Source organism: Plectropomus leopardus, chromosome 4, assembly GCF_026936395.1.
Source record: "Plectropomus leopardus strain MGB_pleo_1.0 chromosome 4, ASM2693639v1, whole genome shotgun sequence".
NCBI lineage: Eukaryota > Metazoa > Chordata > Actinopteri > Perciformes > Serranidae > Plectropomus > Plectropomus leopardus.
In genome coordinates this window covers 12,989,918-13,010,441 of record NC_142179.1, presented here as the reverse complement: position 1 = coordinate 13,010,441, position 20,524 = coordinate 12,989,918, and the positions used below count along the sequence as shown (strand labels likewise).

Genomic DNA, 20,524 nt, shown 5'->3' with positions numbered 1-20,524 from the left:
CAGTACCTGATACTCAACTTGCTGCTAACAAATCAAATCTGGCTACTAAAACTGCCTTTGTCAATCCTCTTAAACCTGTCTAAATTTTCTGGATGAACTGTTTGTAATTCCTGTATGTACATGAACAAGGGGAGGAGCCATTGCTTCATTTCACAGGTTTACTAGACTGGCAGCAACTAGTTTATATAATTGATCCAAAGCAAATATGTGGCAATTCACACAAATAAGAAGCTGATGAAAGTTATCTGTGTATGTAATTTCTTAAAATAAGTCAACCAGTATTTCTTTCAAATTTTATTTCATGTTAATACCATAAATATACAAAACTCAAACTATTTCACATGCAACAAAGGCCAGACAAGAGTGCATTACGTTTTTCTTTTTACATGTGATTGATAATGGGGATCAAATTTTCAACTTTACAAAATATACAAGTGTCCCTTTTGAATGAGTTTCTTCTCTGATTCAGTGAAATAACATGGACACAAGCCAAAAACACAGTTTTGTGTCAGCAAACTTTAAATACGTGGTTCTGTACTGCGGACCAGCTCGCCAAAACACATCAAGAAATTACCCACTTTGGCATGGCTTCATGTTAACAACTGTTTAAAAGTATAGATACATGGGAATCATGTGGGTGTTTGTAGCAACGAAAAGATGTGTAATATTTTGAGTAAAACATGGCAAGGGAACACATCACAAAGTAAGATTTAAAAACAAATCTAAATGGACATTTGGTAGATTTCTCACAGCTTTTCAGGACATAGAATAACACTTGAGGGAGATTTTTTTTTGTCTTTCACACCAGTCCCACACACATCCTCATCCACACAAGCACACTTCTTGCAGGGTCGAGTTGCAAAGTCATTGAACACTTTTAAATCTAGCTGATGCTATGATCATGTCATTACAAAACCACACAAACATAATACATAATGTGAAAACAAACCAAACAATCTGAAATGCAAACAACTTAAATTATGCCATAAATAAAAACATGTTTGTCTTTTGCTCTAAGCTCAACGTAAAACAAGAAATGTGCAATGAATTTGAAAACAAAATATTTCCAAACAAAAACAATACTGCCAAGATGTATGTCCAAATTATTTGCCTTCAACTTTATAACACTCTGAGGAGTATTCAGCCAATTTTAACGCTCATTCCATACATTTGTGATAACAGCAGTACCAGTCATCAGTCATCCATCATGCACATTTTCACACTCACCACCACTATGAGAGGTGCTAAAGCACGACACAAATGTAACCCACGTCCATATTTCACTTCAGTGACAGTAGTCTGTACAACTTAGTTCTGAATAACACTGTTATTATTGTATATAAATTAATGTATCTTAGTGATAGCACTGGATGTGCATCAAGTCTGAACCTCTGTTATCTTAATTTGGCTATGAAACTTCTGACGCCAGTAACTGACAGAGGAAAAACAAATGACTTCTTTTGTCTGTAAAAATGCAAACGGGCTGTTAGTCTATGTAGTGTACATATACACAGTGTCAATGTTTTTACTATTTTATGTATGCATGTTAATTTCTAGAAAAATCATAGCTTCGCCACCGTCCAGGTCTGTGAGAAAAGGCAGGTCATTTCTCTTAGTTCTTCCTCTGAATGAATGAATGAATGAATGTCCTTACTAAAACACATGACAGCAGGAGGACACGACCCAGCGGCTCTCAGATTCATAGCAGCGTTAGTTTTAAACCGAGTGTGAAGGGCTACAAAAACAACTGAGATGGAGCCACATAGTTGTCTGTTAACACCATGCATACATACATAAAAGAAAATGTGAATATTTCTATTTTTTTCCTGCCTTTAGTGGACCAGGTCATGAAAGTATCTGATACCCCTTTTCCACCAAATTAGCTCTGGCTCTTGAACTGATTCCTGAAGCCTTGGTGGTGAACCAGTCCGTGTTTCCACCAGTTTTGAGCTTAACCACTGTAATCAAGGATGTGTCATTGACAGAGGGCGCTGTAACATGCACAAAGGAAGTAAACGATAGGAGCAAAAACGCGGATGACAATCAGAGCGTTTACAAGCACAGTTACAGTTAAATTAGGCATTGTAATTGGACTTCTGTCCTTGTCCCAGTATACCAGCACTGGTGGCGAGTTGATTTATTGATAGAAGTTTGTCTGACTCCACCACAGAAGGTGGTGATATGTCGAGGCAAGAATCAAACAGAAGATCTGCACACTGAATTAAAAGCGGCCAGTAATTTTTAATTGTGCAACGTTTCGATCTAACAGAGATCTTCGTCAGGCTTTTTCAAATCATCATCACAAAGCGGAGCAAGCAATATAAAGACACAAGCACAATCATCTCTCAGGTGATTGTGATCTGCTTGACTGACAGTAAATCTACTCTCAGGTGGTGATGCGCCTCTTTTCAGCTGATTGTTACTAGACCTTGTTCACATGTTTAACTTTTCAGCGCTGAACATTTCGTACATACTCTGCGCTTTGCTTTGTACCTTTGTTTTGTTTTCTTCCCTTCTTTTTTTTGTGTTTTTTCTACAAATATATGCTGTTTGACCTCTGGGTCAAAGCCCAGTGTGGGGATAATGGAGTGCAGAATGTCTAGGCCAGTCCAGGTCTCGCTGAGGCGTATACATGAAGGAGAAAATCAACCCTGACTGCATTATCTATGTGTGTTGGTCCGACTTTGAGAATTTCTTCTTTCTGTCGGACTAACATGTTTACATGTGTTTTAAAAAGTATAGTATTAGTAGACTTTTTCTAACATATGTAAATATACTGATTGATTACCTGTGAACTTTTGTTCTGTACAAATATTTGTTTTAACCCAAAGAAACAAGCATGGATCAACCATTAATGGGACTACTTCACACTTTCTGACGATTTCTCACTCACTTGACTTCACCATCCTCTCTTTCCAACCTATCGGATATGACACACCTACTGATGTCATCGAATTTTGCACTTCAGGTCAGGAAAAACCTGTGTTTTTTGGTTTTAGCTGAGAACCAACTTTTTGGATTCTGAACCAAGTTATTTTTGGTCGAAATGCTCTGTAGTTTTCAAAATTATGTGCAGGAACTGAGACCGGTTCCATGTTGATGGAAAAGGGGTATGACCTTTTAGCTTTGTGGGGAGAACTGGTGACCTGGGTGTTCAGCTTGTCTTCACAAATAGATCCAAACATTGTCAATCAGTCAAACAGTCACCGCGACATGCAACAACTTTACAGCTCACGTCTCACAGAAACCAAACCTGACTTGGCCAAAGAAACAGCTTCCTTTAGTGTGCTAAACATGCATGTCGTTATCATGCTGTCAGATCTCAGTATCGCCACAAAGATGCTGCCCAGTTCACATCGCCAACCAAAGTAGCACACAAACTGGAAATAACTGTTCAGCTGACAGGTATCACTGGAGCACTGCTGGCGGTCGCAGACAGGACCTTAAATAAGAACATACCGACACATTTCTACTTGGATGGTATATGTCTCAGAATAGAAGCACAGATGAAGGACAAGGTATAATTTACCTTTTAGATCTCCATGATTCTAAAAAAAAAAAAAAAGTTCACATTCACACACAGGCCCAGACATTCAAACATACACTGCGCTTTCTGTATGTGACCAAGAAAACTGAACTATGTGCAAAACACTATGATCAGATTATCACTTTTCATAACTCTATACTGTATTACCCAGGCAGGAAGCTGTTTGGAGGTCATCACCATGGCAATAATAAGGTATGCTAGAACTGCGAACCTCTGCCTGACCCAGGACCACCTCTAGGTGACAGAGGAACAGGGAAAGCGAAGGAGCGAGTGAGAGAGATGAGATCCCACACACTCAGAGCATACCTTGAGTCACTTAGTGGATGTTTCGAGGGATGTGAGCAGACAATCATCTGACTGAGAAGCAGACAGGAAGGATGCAGGAGTTGTTCTTTACTGAAATTTGATTTTAAGTGAAGGTGGACAACTCTGGTCACTTTATCTGACTAACTTCTTTGTTATTTCTGGCCTCTGACTCTTTGCACTTTTTGAGCAGGTGCAAGTGTGCGTGCGAGCTAGTGTGCATGGCGATCTTAGCATAACAACATTCATACACAGAATCAATTTGATCTGAGAGCCTGCAGGGCCAGAGTTGTGCATCTCCAACTTTTTGAGTGTGTGTGTATGTGTATGTTAATGCTTGTATGTTTGAGCATGTGAGCATGTATGTGTGAGTGTGTTCAGTTTATGGCTGAGGTTTGAAGGCCCCACGAGCAGCATTGGTGGCAGCGTTAGCTGCAGCGTTGGCGGCTGCAGTCTGAACGGTCTTATTCGACATGACCCCGGTGGCAAACTCCTGCTGAGCCTTCTCAAAACTAGCACCAGTGGTACGATACAGCGCGTGCACCTGCAAAGAGAAGAAAAGGAAATTAGTTGGTGTCAAGTCAAGTGATTTAGATCTACTGCAAGACCTTTAGCAGCATTGAAAGATTCAGTTAGACTGATGTTTCACTTCCTGTCTAATCACAACTCTGACATTTGTCTCAACTAAAGTAGTGACTAATAATGACACACAGTATCCTGTTTGTTCTTTCCACAGTGGTAGTGCTGCTTGGACTAACATCTCCTGTCACTGTCAGTATGTTAGAGTACATCTGTCCACTACAGAGTTGTCATAGTTTAGTATTTTTCATTAGTTTTCATTTTGATTGCATTCTTGTTTTCAATTCAATTTAGTTCCAGTTAGTTTCCAGAGTGAGTTTGCTTGCTTCAATTTAGTTTTTATTGTTTAATAATGTTTAATTTTTAGTAGTTTCAGTATTAGTTTTCTAAATTACAAGATACAAGTATTTGTCAAAAGAAAGACTTAAGAACTTTGCAATAGGTTTACCAATACAAACAAATCACTTTGTGAAGCATTTGGAGATATTCTCAATAAGCATATACACTAATCCCTCTTTATGCTTGATGCATCGACAAATTTGAACATTTGACAAGGAATAAAACTAACTAAATTTCCCATATATTTTTATTTTATTGGTTAGTTTCATACTAACACAATATTCAGTTTCAGTTAGTTGTTGTTCTGTAGTCTACTTTTATATGTTTATTTCACGTATCTAAAATGTTTGTTGTTTTTCACACCTACTTTTAGTTTTGTTTAGCTTTACTTAACGATAATAAGCTTCCAGTCTCCAATATTAAAACAATATGAACATTTATCGATAGACTTCAAACTGCTGGCATCATGAATGTGATTGTAACTTCATTTTCATTGGTTCACATAATGAGATGCTGCCTGCAGTGTTGCAGGTAGAGTCTTTAAAACACATTTGTGATTGCTTTACCTTTTTAAACATGATAAGTGAGCCCACAGACAGTGCAGTGAACAGAGCTGCGATCAGTAACATGATGATGCCCACTGGGATGCTGGTGTTCAGACCAGTTAAAGCTGCGATCCAACCACTTGGAAAACAAAAGAGAGACAATGTGAGCGAACTTCAGAATGCACTCGTAGAGGTACACGATAAGTAAAAGCGCAAAATAATACTCACCATGTTCCCCAGCCAGTAATGCCAATAGTTTGTAAAACGTGAACGCCAAACTGACAGATATAGACGAAGAAGAAGACAAAGAAGCGGAATGAACTGTCACTCCTGTAGTGGAGACAGAGAACGAGGTAGTGAGAAAGCAATGTAAGGGCAAGAAAGTAAAACAAATGGCATTTTTTACAACTCTGTCTCTAAAACATCTTCCTTTCAGTTAATTCTTTATCAATGAATTGTTAGGCACTCTCTACCCATATAGAAAAAAGGGGACTTAGACTACGGTTAGAAAGGGAGAGGAGAATTAAAATGAGCTTCTACAACCTCGAGAAAGAAGAGCTTTTTTAAAGTCAACTGCCCACCTCGTTTTACTAGTTTAGCACTAGCAAAATACTGCCTTTTGCTTTATCAGAACATTATGGCTGTCTACAGAGACGTGTGTCTGTTTCTTTCCACTGCTGCAAAAAGTGCCTTAATCGTATCTCCTCACCTGAAAGCCCCATAAAGTGGTCTGTACCAGCAGACGAAAGAACAGGGGGTAAACAGCAGGAACCATAGCATGGCCAGGCCAAAATCTACACCGCGAGATGCATCCACGCAGAACCAGGCCAAGCAGCCGAACATGTTTACAAAGAGCGTTCCTGCATGAACTGGTAGAAAAACAACAAAATGAATTTTTCAGTATGAGAACACAACAAATTATAATTTACTCTCAGAAAATCCAATACAAATCTCTGTTTTTAATATCCTTGTGATGAATGAGAAGTCAAGTGTGCTCGATGACAAACCCACTCAAATTTCAGCGTATTTTTTATTTTCTGATTCTGTAGTGAGATGTTTGTTTTGTAAACCCACATGTCGTGATGGGAGTGTGTAAGAAGAAACAATAGATGACAATGATAAAACTGACTTATACAAGAGACAACACTGCCTGTTTTGGGGTGTGTGAGATGATTAACTTACACATCCAAAGGTTGTACATGATCTTGACGGTCTTCTGAAACTCTATAGGAATGTCCACTGCGATATCATGGTAGAAACATGGGCCAACGGGGAACTTCTCTGGCAGGGGAGGCCAGTTGTTCTTACGTCCTGTGTGGACAAAGACAACAATGTTAAAAAAGAACCAGAGCAAAGAATGAATTCTAGGTCATTTACAATGTTGATAGCCTGTGTTATAGCTTCTTTGGTTAAATGTCTATACATATAATATTTCAGGAGATCTGGTGTAGCCAGCGGATGTCTGGGCCAGGACTTCCTCTTCTGTGGTCTGGTCATTTTGGCCAATCTCTAAATATATTTGCAACAATTAAAAAAAACAAAATGCTATTCTAAAGCTAAACTGTCATCAGGCAATTGTCGATCCGTTCTGTGATGCATTTTGGCTGACGTGGTTTGCCTCTCTAAACTCGCTGTTTACTTGCTGCTAAAACATGATTGGTCAGAACTACTCTAACTACAAACGGAAACCAGAACATTCCTATACCAAATTATTTATTATTAATCTGCAGGAAATTCAGTTTAAGTGGACTCATTCATTACAATCTATCAAGTTTAATTTTGGGGATTTCACACTATTGACACAACCATTACCCAATTCACAACTTTTATTTCTTCTTTAAAATATTGCTATTTGAAATACAACAAAAAAACACAAAGTGAAATAAATAATAGTTCATTATGAATCACAATATAATTGTGTGGACTGAATGTTTTGGAGTGATTACTGGTAAATAAATGAAGATTGTTTAATGTGAACTGTATGTGATTTGTGACTTAGAGATATGATGTTAATGACAAATAGAACAAAATGTTGTTGCTGCCATGGTAGAACGACTTAAAACTGTCATAAATAGTCATAATTTATCTTCGATTCAGAATGGCCACTCAGACTCTGAGGTTAATGAGGAAAGTGAGTGAATAAAGCGACTGACTGACTGACCTCCCGCGGCTCCGTGGGACTGTAATTCTCTCTCCCGACGATCGAGCTCTGCCGCTTTCTTCTCCAACTCCTCCTGCCTTCTCAACAACTCAGCTTGAGCACGCGCTTGGTCCTAACACAGACAGAGACATGCTCTTAAAATTCACTGACAGGAGTTATGATATCCAGTCAGGTCAGTAATGAAGGTATTTTTCCACTCAGCTTAGAGGTGTGCTAGTTTGAGAAGGGCGAAAAAGGGGTTATGATTGGAAAAGCACTTTGCTACTGTTGTTAGCTCACACGTCATCTTCAGTTAGTACTAAACTAACTGTAAATGTGTACTGCAAGAGGAACACTACAAGTGGGGAACGGGCATTAAAAGAAATCACACTATTCAAGACATGAAGGGGTACAGAAAACATCACATGAACGACAGTACCTCATTACGCCGCTGTTGGGCCATCAGAAAATAGATGAATATATGGAGAACAAGAGGAAATGTGAACCAGAAACAAAGAAAGAGAGTGTCTGTATGTGTGCTTTAAAAACTAAAATTGATTCAATACATATAAACATGATTTAGCGTGTACCTGAGTCTGTTGCTGTGAGTAAGCCGGCGGCTCTTCTGTTGGCTTCATGATGGCAGGTTGTGTGTTCTGCTGAGAGGGGGCAGGAGTAGCTTTGGGGGCATTCCCAGGGGCCGCCTGCAAACCAGCATAGACCCACTATATTAATATTTGTGCAATCAAAGGACAGACCCTGAATCAAAACTGTAATTAGGCCACAGCCATATTTTGTCAGTGAAATCCTTTGTGACTGAGAGGTGGAGGAAGAGAGAAAGAGGATAGTGGATTAAATGAGGTCAGTGACTCAGAAGCACACGTGCATGCACACACTCATCGATGGCGACGCTAGTTAAGCTGACCGTTCTGGCGTCTGTGAAGGGGTTATACTCCTCCAGACCACCAGGAGGGGCAGAGCGGGTCACCTGCGTCACCGAAGGATCCTAAAGGACAGAGAGGAGCATAAAAGGTTTCAGGGGGGAAAAACTACAGCCACAAAATTAAAAGATCATTTTGGGAGGAAAAATAAACTTAAGGCCCTCATATGCAGAGCAGAAACAAATGCACTCGAATTAAGTTAAAAAGCTTTTATTCAAAACATGACTACTTGCATAAAAGCAACTTAAACACTGACCAGTTTTGATCCTAAGGCAGAGATACTGAACTTGCTTTGCTTGGGGGCCACTTTTGCAAAATGACAAGAGGCAGTCGCGGCTGCTGTTTTATGTACTCTGGCACCTTATGTATTCAAAAAGTACCAAAACAATTCCCAGTGTGAATCACTTTATTTTTATTGTGAATTAGAAAATGGTTGGGGGGCCACACGGCTCCCTATTGGGGGCCAGACTTGGCCTGTAGGTCTTAAGTTGAGTATCACTGCCCTAAGGTCTACATCTTTTTCACGCTGATGACCTGAGGGTCAAACTGGTCTGTGTTTTAGGTGTTTTAATGCAAGCAGCCATGTTTTGAATAAAGTCTATTCAACTTAATTCAAGTGCTTTTGCTCCTGATTCACGCATGAGTACCTGACGCTTGTTTTTCCTCCCATGTGCTGACCATTTTCTTCAAAAGCAAATGCATTTTTACTTGAGTTTCATATTACAAAGACAGTCCTTGAGCACAACACTATCTTTTTCTTGCTTATTTATTGTTGTTGAAAGCTAACCTATAATTTCTAAAATTTCTTTGACAAAAACAACAACACAGCTGACAGTTATCATGGTTGTACTGGCAACAGCTAAGGTGGAAATAGAAAGATGTTTGTACATGAAACATGATTAAAAAAAAGTTCATCTTATTATATGCTTTGTGAAGAAGTCTTTCTTAATTTTGTGACCATTTGAAACACTATGAATGGGACCAGAGGCAGGGGAAACTGGGAAAGACCACTAATAGACCTTTTTCAATGCAGACATTTTGACATGTCACAGTGGGAAAGGCACAGGTGTATTTATAACAGTAATGATAGCTGTGCTCCACTTATATGAGGCCCTGGCATTATGCATGCTGGCTCACAGAAAGAGCTTACTGGGACCCTTAATGAAACTGAGCCATTGTCAATGTTATCAATTTCACCCGCGTCAAAATGTCTGCTGTGAAAACGGAAGTGGCAGAATGCAACTAAGTACTTTTACTCAAGCACTGTACTTAAGTGAAAAAAATCAGCTACTTGTACTTTATTTGAGTTTTTCTTTTCATCCCACTTTATACTTTACTCCGCTACATTTCATGTTGTACCTTTTCTTCTGAAAGCTTTAGTTACTAGTTATTTTATGAATTCAGATTTTGATAAAGGAAGAGTGCATTGTGAGTGAGTGAGTACAACTATTGTGATAAACATTTAAGTCATTTACTTGTTTTTTTTCTCTTTGAATAGTTTTGAGTTTTTTTGTGTTTTTTTTAATTCTGATTTGGGTTCTTTGGCAACAGTTTTTACAAACACTTCAGTAATTGTTTCTTTCTTTTCTTTAAGGTTATGATTTGTCTTTTTGTTTTAGATTTTTTCAGACTGGATATTTTTACTTCAAGTACATTTTCCTGATTATACTTTCGGAATGTTACTTGAGTGACATTTTTTAATGCAGGACTTTTACGTTTAATAGTATTATTATTATTAGTATTATTAATAGTATTATTAATACTATATCTTAATAGAGTATTCACAGTGTGGTATTAGTGCTTTCGCTTAATTAAAGGAACTGAATACATCCTCCACTTCTGGAAAAAGGTCTGCATGAGAGAACAGTCCGTAGTAACCTATCGTGCCCTACTTTGTCGCTTTAAGAGCCAACTTTTCGCAGGTTTTTATCACAACCAAGACTCCACCCACTGATGAACGCACCTGTCGGAAGGGGCGGGACTTCACATTTAAATCACCCGCTCAGGTGTGCTGTTAAGATGAAAACCAGCAGACTGTAGGCACACACTCGTCGTGGCAGGTAAGCTAGTTTACAAGGAAGAATCAACTATTCTGTGTACAACCGTGACACAAATAAACAGCTTGTGGCCTGTAGTTGTCCTATTATGAAAAACATTATCTTAACTATAGGAATTTTTAACGTTTTGCTAGAGAAATCTGTGTACTGTCACTCCACTCAAAGAGAAATAAAGTGTTTCTGACAGTATGTAGTGCTAATATTGAGTGCGGTGTGTGTGCGTGCGGAGTATTAAATTAATGCAAAGTTAAGTTTATATTGGAGCACTACTGTGACACTATACATCTCTAATAACACATGTAAATCTCCCAATCCTGCTTCCAAACTAAATTTTGTATGTACACGATGCATTTAACTGATGCTAACGAGCCGGTTAGCTAACTTATTTACCAAGCTAGCAGGTGCCAGCTAATGTTTACTGACGGTGGGCAGAGCTAGCCGGCTAACATCATGTGTCTTTGTTCTTAGTTGACATTAAGGTTATTAAACCGTTATAAACGCCAACATCCTCGACAGAAACGTGCTGTGTAATCATTCTCAGCTTCTTTTACAAACTGAGCCGCTATATAATGCGTTAGTGGTAAGACAAATAATGTGGATGATGTTTAGCTCGTTCGGCTAACTAGCCGGATAGCAAGGAGAAGCTAGCTGTCAAGTTGCTAGCTAAGTCAGTTAGCAGGGATGCTAAAGTAAGACTGGCCTCATTGAGCTGTGAAGCGTACGTAAGCTAGCTCGGAGGCTAGGTTAGCTACCTGAAATGGATTGCTGAAGTCCGGGTCTGCGAACGGGTTGCTGTCAAAATCGGACATTGTACAGCCTTTCTAACAACCGTTTCCTGCGTGAAAGAGCTCCCCGGTTCTCCAGGGAAGGTTCAGTCTCTTGATTTGACTGCCTCTCTCTGCTTGCCCGCAGTCTTCTCCGCCTCCTGCTGATGGAGACCCCTTGCTTAGCAAGCGAGCCAGTAGCACAAAAATGGCAGGAGAGGAAGCGTGATGAGCGGCACCTCCTGCGTCACTGTTTCAGCACCACGGACAGCATGACGCCTGGACAGGTACAGAAACATCTGAACACACCTCTGTAGTGCACCGAGATGAGCAACATCTGTCCTTTCTCTGGTGTCTCACATATAAAGTCACACATTTTATATTTGAGACGTCAACGTTGATGATTTCGTTTAACCCTTACGGCGTCTTAGGGGTCAAAAATTGTTTAACAACAACATAAAAATAAGTTTGACTGCACAGAAAACCCCCTAAATGATCTATTTTCAACATGAAATTTCACGCGAGTTTTCATGGTGCTGCCTGCAGACCTTAGGGCAGCAGAGAGGGTTGATATTTATGCTTTTCTGTCTGTTTTATGTTTTATTTTTGTTTTATTTTTTTATTTTTAACAATCATACATAGCTTTGTAATAGGCTTCTTTTTTTGACAAATTCAGTGTTTTCTTTTCCCATGAAATTCCTCCATTGTTCTGTATGCTCTTTGGTTGTTTTAACTGAGTCATTTTCTGATGCAGGATGAGGCGCTTTAACAGAAAGTTTGGCATTTGCCCTGCCCTTATCCTGTGAGATTTTTTTCAGTTTAACTTTAAAAATATCAATTGAATCTAGTTTTCTTTACAGAAAATAATGTGATTTAAAGAAAAAGGCCTACTGTATATTTAAAAAAAAGTTTTCTTACAGCCCTAGTATGTGGCTGGTTTGTGTACTCTAATTAGCAACCATTTTCCTTGAGGGACTTCTATATAGTTATCTAGTAAACTGATTACATATTTTAGGGATATTTTATATTATAGTACATTCATAGCAATAACAGTAGAGAACAACTGATAAACTTTGCAATTAACCCAAATACCTAGTGCAGGAGGTTTGTTTTGGATTAGTAATTGATTAATTAATTAGTAATTTTGAGCAGATTATTTCCTGTGAATATTGCATCAATGATGAGTTTTCCTGATATTTACTTTTTTATAGGATTCAAAATCATACATTCCTTGAAGGCTTCTTTTTGAAAAATTCCCATGTCAAATTTCATGTCTTCACTGCCTCATGATTAAATAAAAAAAAATGTTGAGCATTAATGCAAACTTAAAAAAATACAGTTGCACTTAGTTATCTTCACGTAAATTAATAAAATTTTGAGAAAGGCCAACTGTTTATTTTAAACAGCCCTTAAAATCAAGAAGGCCTCATGACCTCCTGGGAAGCTTTGGCATCCCACAGTGGGCTCAAGACCCCAGGTTGGGAACCAGCGGTATATTGTTGCAGTCCAGCCGAAAAGCTTTAAGCTTTGGTGACCTCTAGTGGCGTTCGGGACCCTCAGGTTATGAGCTCCCTCCCCACAGGGTTAATAACACAGGATCTGCTTTAGCTGATATTGTACTTTAGTGGTGTAACAAATATGCGGTTATGCAAATTCCAAGAAAAACAAACAAACACACACACAAAAAAAAAACAGCAGATGCTCAACCTGAGAGGTTTTGCCACCACTTTGCCAGGTTGGTTTTAACCTTGAGTCTATTTTTGATATGAGTATTTGTACCTAAAATTAGCATTTCCATCTTTTTCTACTGTATACTTTCCTAAAGGAAATCTTATATTTCTTACTCCTCTACATTTTAAAGCTGCAGTTACTTTGGAGATTGAGAGTTTAGACACGAAATGTATGATGAGCTGGGGAATATGAAAATATGATGCATTGCTTCATATAAAAATGTCTATTATTAAAAATAATCAGTGTTGGGGAAGCTACTTTGAAAGCACAGCTTTGCCAGTTACTCCCCACTACAATAAGTAGAGAATCAATGGTTAAATGAAAAAGAAAAAAAAACATTTATTTCCTCTTATGGCCCAAAAATGCGAATAGTTGCAGTAATTTGCACAAAAATGGCAAAAAAGTCATTTAACTACTTTAATCACTATGCAAATATGAATGTAGCTGGACTTAAACAACCTATGGCAAAATGTAGTCGAACTACTGGTTCAGTTGTAGATCACTACTCCCAGCAATGATAATAATACAAAATTAAAAAACACTGACGGGGGCTGTTGATATTTTAACTATATATTTCCCATCATGCTTCTCTAGTTTTATTTTAAGTCAAGTTTTGAATGCACTGCAATTAAGCACACCATTGTGTGCCTGCATTCAATAATGCTGTGAATTATTATTGTTTTAATACCTTTTTTTCTGTATCCCAAAGATGTCACCTCAAATTTAAATTTATAGTTGCCTCACTTTACCATCTCCTTATTTGTTTTCCAGAGATACCCTAAATATTAAAGTATTTTTTCACTGTAGGGAATATTTCTCACAATTAAAACTTAACTATGCCCAAAATACGGTTGGAATTAAAAAGAAAACCTCATTCACATGGTCTGTAAGGTTGACTAAAATAAAGCCAAGGAAATTATTTAACATTTTCTGGGTCAAATTTTTATATTAGTACATACGTACATATGTGTACTGTATGCACACTACAGTGTTTGAGCTCCTGTAGGTCAAATACCACAGCAGTCTCCTCCACATGATGATCGTGATGATTATGTTAATGATGGTAATGATGATGATGAGGATGATGATGTATGGAAGTGTCTGCTGCTCAGTTGGTGTCTTGGTTGTGAGAGCTGGAGAGGCGAACCCCGACTCCTTATTTCAGGATATGTAACACTGACCTCTTCCTTGGCAGGAATCCTGGGTAATTTACTGGAAATCATTTTATTTCACTCTTCCTTATGAGAAGTACCAGACCCCCTGAGAGCTCCTGTAGCGGTTATGTTAGTTTCCCAAAACGGCCACTTGGGGGAGCTACGATCCAATAGGTCTCTTGAACCCACTCTGCAGAATCCTTTCTCATTTGCCATCAATTTATTTTCATTCAAACAAAGGGTGACCATGTGAAGAACATCACATCAGTTGACAGCCTGTAAATGTGATTTAAACATTTAAGCACCATTTACTCAGATTAAGTTTCAATTGAAGAACAAATGCTATTAGGTGGAAATCTTACAGTATGTGGTAAATGATGGAGGTTAAAATATTCCCTTTTATTGTTTGAATCCTTTTGCTAATTTTTTTAAACAAAGGCACTGTGTTACTTCGGTTAATAGTGGCTTGTCACATAATATGTTTAACTAACCTTAATCCGCTTTTGTTAATAAGTAACTAAACACCTTCATACCCTGCTAATTTTCTCATTCTGCTTTATGTTATGTACCTACATAATATTTTGCATTGATAGACTCTAGACAAACACAAACTGTGGATTCATTACCATTCAACTCCTGCCCACAAACACACACAACCTCACAAACACACACACACAAAATGAGCATCGGTTCCTTCCCTAATCTTGTATTAATGGACCCAATCACAGACTCTATGAATAATCAATGGCCAGTGGTCTGCAACCGCAGTGCCGAGACCTTGAGTGAAACTGAATTTTCCTAATAAGACACACATACACTCACACACCTTGAGGCCCTAATAAGCACTAATGCACTGTGGGTTGAGAATACGTCATATGGTTTGTTTGCTGCAGAATGTGGAAGATAAACATGCTGTACAACGTGTGTGTACGTATCTACTGTATATGTGTGTATGGAGAAGAAAAGTATGATAACAGGTCTGTCCTTGCACACTCTCTTCTGCCTTTTCTTATGCTGCTTTCCACAGATGACTCTGTGAGGAAACAACCGCTTTGGCTAATAGCTGCTACATTAGTCTCTTAACCAGCTGGTCATGGCCATTTAGAAATGTTCATTAGGTCGTGGACCAGAGTGGATAGGTGTGATAGTTCACTCCCCACTGTTGACTGCGGAAAGACAGAAAGAAGAGACAGACAGACAGATGGAGAGGAAGAGCGAAGCAATTTACTGGCCAAAATGACGACCAAGTGTTAAAAGCCGCAGATGCAATTATCGTCATATTGCCCTGAATAAGAACCTTGTGCATAATTAGATCTCATTAAGGTCTATGAGTGTTATTTTAGGGCTCTGAAAAGGTTGGATAAGCAGGACTTGATATTATGGGTTATTAATGCTGCAACATCTGGTGTCATTCTGGCAGTAGTCCGATAGTCATGTGGATGGGCTGGAAAATTCAGTTGTGAACTGATGTTATGACCATATAGTAAAATGCATTTTTCTTAAATAACGATGTGGATGGTGATATAACTTCTGTATTTAGATATGTGGTAATGTATAGCTTTGTATATGGTGTGTGTATGCAGGCGGATTTGTTTGTGCTGTTGACCAGTCAGAGCAGATTACACACCGCAGAGGGAAACGGCGCTCTGTCGCCGGAAAAGCGATTGATTCTCCATTTCCATATTAATGAGCAGATTTGTTAAGAGCCTGCAGGAGAGGGAGAAAATAACAGGGTCTTCATAGGGCACGACATTTATAAATAAAGCTGATGCAGAGAAAAATGGAAATTAAACCTTTTAGTTTAATAAATTTGAGGCGTCCGCAGCAAAGCGAGCGATTTGCATTTCCATTTGTGGCCAAATAATGAGAGTGTGGGTCCATGATGAGCTTGCTAGTACTGCTTTTGGGTCTCAAACAGTCAGACAATCACTCCAGCGTGCAGCCCTCCACATCAATGTCATTAGCTCAGGCTGTTAACTCTGCTACTTGGCTTTCTAAGATTATTTGGTGGACTAGAGATTCCTATTGTCACTGTGAATGAGGAACAGGATTACACTCAAAGTAAAATTTATTCTGTATTTCCAACCTGGATGTGTCTATATCTTTTCCCTTGAATATTCAACATCCTCTATACATCCAGGTGTCACTTTAAAATGATCCTTTGTTGTTTTAAAACAACCCTGTCAGAAAGAGTCTCTGTCTTTCGCTCTGCCTCTCTCATAAACACCTGCACTTAGACACACACACACACACACACACACACACACACACACACACACACAACACGCGACTCACACGCGCACACACAAAGCATCACTGATTGAATTTATTGGGGAATGGATGTTGACTAGACCACTCCAAGTAGGCTAGATTGTTGTTGTTCCCAGATTGACAGACAGACCCAGAGCGGCTGATTGAAAGTGCCTTTTAGCTTGCTCTCACTGTATATTTGATTTGGCAAAATGGAAGGGGAGTCCAGTCTTTTCCCAGGATGCAAACACAAGTCCCTGTGTTTGTGTGGGTGTACGTTTGTGTATTTGTGCGTGCTTTGCGCACATCGACTAGTGGATGCTTTAGTAAATGCTGCATAAAATATACCCCTTTCAGGTATTAATTGAATAATGCAAGCACTCCTCTTGTCAGCCATCAAGTGGGCCACTTTCTCAGTGGCCTGTGCTGCTCTCCTTGCCCATGAATTGACTAGATTTATCTGTGTTGTTCCAGCCAATGGATGCCATTTGTTCCAAATGTTTGACATAAACATGCAAAGAGCAGAGGCGTGCACTCATAAAATAAGCTTCTAGACTGTTGTTTTACAGCCCAAAGGGACCGATGGAGGGGGGGGGCTCTCAGCCTATCAAATCATGTGGAGCTCTTGCTGAGCCAACGGCGTGTTTAAGTTCTCTTTCAACCAATGATGTGATGAAAAGGAACAATTGCCACCATAAAGAAAGAGGAAAGGGGGAGAAAGGGAAAAGGAGCATGGAGGAGAGAGACGGAGTGCTCTGGGTGGACGGAGAGTGCAGTTGGAGGAGAGATGTGCAGCGTTGTGCTAAATATGCATACTTATTTTCCATGCCTTTAATGGGACACATCTCATTGGGTGCCTTATGTCTGCTTCCAAACTATAAAAGATATTTAGCTTTACACCTGCAGGAAATTCCCCATAATAAAGACAATATTGGCATATGGAGGCTTTGCTGAATCTGCTGTATGCGTTCTAGTGCTGTCAAGACACCCATGGCATTAATGCAGCTTGAAAATAAATAAAACTGATTACTCCAGATTTATATATACTTTTATTTTTGTGCGGAAATGATGAGAAAATCAAACTAATCACGATATCCCTTAATTTAAGTGCTACAGTTTTTGCAGACTTACATGCTCCACTCTGTTGTTGTCTATATTATGTGTATGGATTAGACTCAGGTGTGTGCGTGCACGGGTTCGTGCATGTGTGTCTGTGCGCATTGAGGTTCGATTTGCTGATTTAGCACCTCTCTAATTTTCCACGGGGTAATATTTGCCTTACCTGCCGCCATCTGTTTTTATTATCCGGGTGAATATGTTTGTCTAAGGATATCAATAATCATAAACAAAGCCATGACTCTTTCACCTCTCCCTCTGCAAACTCCTCTCGATATCTGCGGCTGTCTCTCACACAAGGCTGCTTTCAGCTCGTGCTCTGATTGCACACAGTCTACATATTTCAACGTGTAATTGGTGAAAAGCAAACATTATCAACCCCAGTTTCTGTCAAACTATGCGCACACACACACACAGATTCGCACACACTGTGCCGTGGCTCATGCCTTGACTGAGTGTGTGCTCTCCTATTACAGACAGTAATTACCGTCAGTCACCCTGTGTGTCCATAACAAGCCAGCATAATGCCCTAATCAGGCCTGGATTAATCCAACCCTCTCTCTAATCACTCTAAAAGTGATTTATATTGTTTTTCCTGTTCGGAACAAATGAAATCTGTAGCCTAAATTAATACTGGCTTTTCATCACTGGGAAGTTAAAAAGCCAGTAACCATCACATTCTTGTCATTAGGGCTGCATCTGAGGAGACATGCGCACAGACAGAGGCACACACACACATGCTCACATACGTATTTAAGTATGAAGGAAAAAATATATAATGTAATATTCCATTAACTTGGCACACTAATAACATTAGTCCTGTGCTGTGAAAGGCTTTCAGACCAAGCAAATGGGGTCATTAGAGGAATAACTAAAATTTTATTGCTACTGTTTCATATTGCATATCCTGAGTAATTACAATCAGAAAATGGTTGCTGATAAATTACTTTTACATTGTACAATTGTACCTGCTTTTTCTGTGAACTTTTTTTAAACTGTAAATTAAGTGCACAGAGAGTTGGCCAGCCTCATGTATGTCAGCATAGGAATATTTTTGCACTGTAATGGACATGAAATCTTTTTTTTATCCATCTAACAATTATTCTGATGAAAAATGCTCTATATCATTCTGTACAAGTCATTTGTCAAATTGTATCAGCCACAATCTTGCAATTTCGTGGTCCCGAGCTTTCGTTTAAGAAAGCATGCCTCCTATTTTGGTCCATGCCTCCTACTTTGTTCATTTCCATTGTTAAACAAATCAATTCCAACCCTGACTCACTTCCCATTGTTTTTCATTATGAAGAACGAAGGCCGGACACGAATCATAACAGAACCCTGAAATTTCCCTTTCACTACTCCGTCTGTGCTCGGAATACAAACCAACTCACAAGACGCACATTTAACAAATGCAAATTGTGTGCCAATCTGGTTGAGCTATCTGGGGCTCCTGGTTCCATATTCATTTCCTCCACCCCACTGTTCGCAAACTCCAAAAACAATCCTGGGGTTAACCTGAGAGGGAAAGGAAATGGGGGTCTGACAGTGTCCACTGTCTCGCTCTTTTCTTTTCTCCTTTACCTCTTTCTCTACCACACGGTCTCTCACCTTTGCTCCCCTCTCCTTCCTCCCCCTCTGCTCCCCTCAGTCCCCTCTCCCCTGTTCTCTTCATGCTGTGTAATTCTCATCTTACACACTCTGTTGCTCCGGACTATGAATAATGCATGGCGTGTGAGAAATCCTCAATCTCATGCTTGGCTCCCAGCGAGCATTACGGAGCTTGCATCTCTATTACGGAGATGAATAGGAGAGAGGGGAATATCGCATAGGATACGCTCTAACTTCATTGTTTGTTTTTCAGCATTAAAGCTCCAGTCTGGGATTTCTTTAAGTACATATGAATTATGTATATAAATACACAAGGAGAGGCTTTCTGATGAAAACTAATATTGTCAAAACTTGAATGTACCATATCGTCACCATTTTTCTCCAGTATCACAATACAAATAGATATGAACAACAAGAGTAAAACTATTTACAGCTTCAGAATAGATTTAAAATTCATGTGCTTGTATCCCGCCAGCCCTTGAAAAATAATTTATTTTCAGTTAATCAATTTTTTTTATAGAGAACCACTTTAAATTCAATCAGATAAAGCTATAAAAAGCAGATCCATAACATTTTTTTTGTGCTGCAGTGTGTTTCAATTCTGTAGGTTTTTATATTTTTTATTTTTACTCTCTGTGATTTGATTTTATGGAAATGATAAGATGGCAACGGCACGGACAAAATGCATTTATGCATACAGGAGTCTGGTTAGGTGAATGAATCTCTGTCTGTGTGGGTCCTGCCACTGGAAATGAGCTTATAGCAAAAATACTACGAATGCAGATAACAAAGCGTGATCAAACTGCTGCTCACAGCTGAAAAAGGACAAAAGCACTTTGACAATAGATCAAGTTAATGTCAGTTCTGTTCAATCCAATCTCATCAAATGCAGGAACAAATGACATCTTGAAACTTTATGCAAAAGTTGTGTAAAGTGTAAACCAATGACGTCATGTGCTATGTTACCTGTAATGTGAATTCAAACAGTTAAAAACGGCTTTACAAGCTTTTTGACAATCTTTCTTGATGTGTTGTTGGCCTTTTCTTATTGACTGTACAGAAATTAGTCATAAACCCCAGATATTAGTGAGCATTTTAGCACTCCGAGCTCCCTCGTCTAGAAGTCAGTGGATTTCTTGAATAGGTTTTTAGTTAGATGCCTGGAATAAGGTCTGTGGTCAACACCAGCTTAAGTGACTTTCTCTTTTTGTATAAAATATGGCATAAAATATGTCAGTTCATATCCCATTCACAAATTTGGAAGCTTTGATGTGTCAGGCAATTTCTAACAAGTGACTAAATGACACTACAAAGCATCATCAAGAAAAGACACAACACATTTAACAAGTGTCAATTGACATGTCGTCCCAGAATGTCAACTACAAATGCAGTAGGATAAGTAGAAGTGAACAGCACTGACCAAACAGCGATATTTTACGAATTGAGGTGA

At 39.0% G+C, this 20,524-nt stretch overlaps 2 protein-coding genes across 9 annotated transcripts in view; one reads left to right on the top strand and one right to left on the bottom strand.

Moving 5' to 3' along the window:
• Positions 1-281: 281 nt before the first annotated feature.
• Positions 282-11,415, bottom strand: LOC121944009 (secretory carrier-associated membrane protein 1-like). Of its 4 annotated transcripts, XM_042487656.2 has the most exons (10): positions 11,204-11,415; positions 8,379-8,459; positions 8,044-8,157; positions 7,893-7,904; positions 7,475-7,586; positions 6,496-6,624; positions 6,023-6,182; positions 5,542-5,643; positions 5,335-5,452; positions 282-4,394 (listed from the first exon to the last, which is right to left on the bottom strand). In XM_042487656.2, exons 1-10 carry the CDS (start codon positions 11,258-11,260, stop codon positions 4,233-4,235), a joined length of 1,047 nt encoding a protein of 348 aa, XP_042343590.1. In that variant the 5' UTR covers positions 11,261-11,415; the 3' UTR covers positions 282-4,232. The 4 variants fall into 4 exon arrangements, with proteins under 4 accessions (XP_042343590.1, XP_042343591.1, XP_087932711.1 ...); XM_042487657.2 differs by lacking the exon at positions 7,893-7,904; XM_088076585.1 differs by lacking the exon at positions 8,379-8,459.
• LOC121944011 (homeobox protein orthopedia B-like) overlaps positions 8,151-20,524 on the top strand; it is a 70,666-nt gene continuing 58,292 nt past the window's right edge. For 4 of the 5 annotated variants that reach the window (XR_015776410.1, XR_015776411.1, XR_015776409.1 and 1 more), the window contains exons 1-2: positions 8,151-10,454; positions 11,364-11,502. The gene's annotated coding sequence lies outside the window, so the exon portion shown is untranslated. Of the gene's footprint in view, positions 10,455-11,363; positions 11,503-20,524 lie in introns of those variants that run through there. The other variant, XM_042487659.2, reaches the window with a different exon arrangement.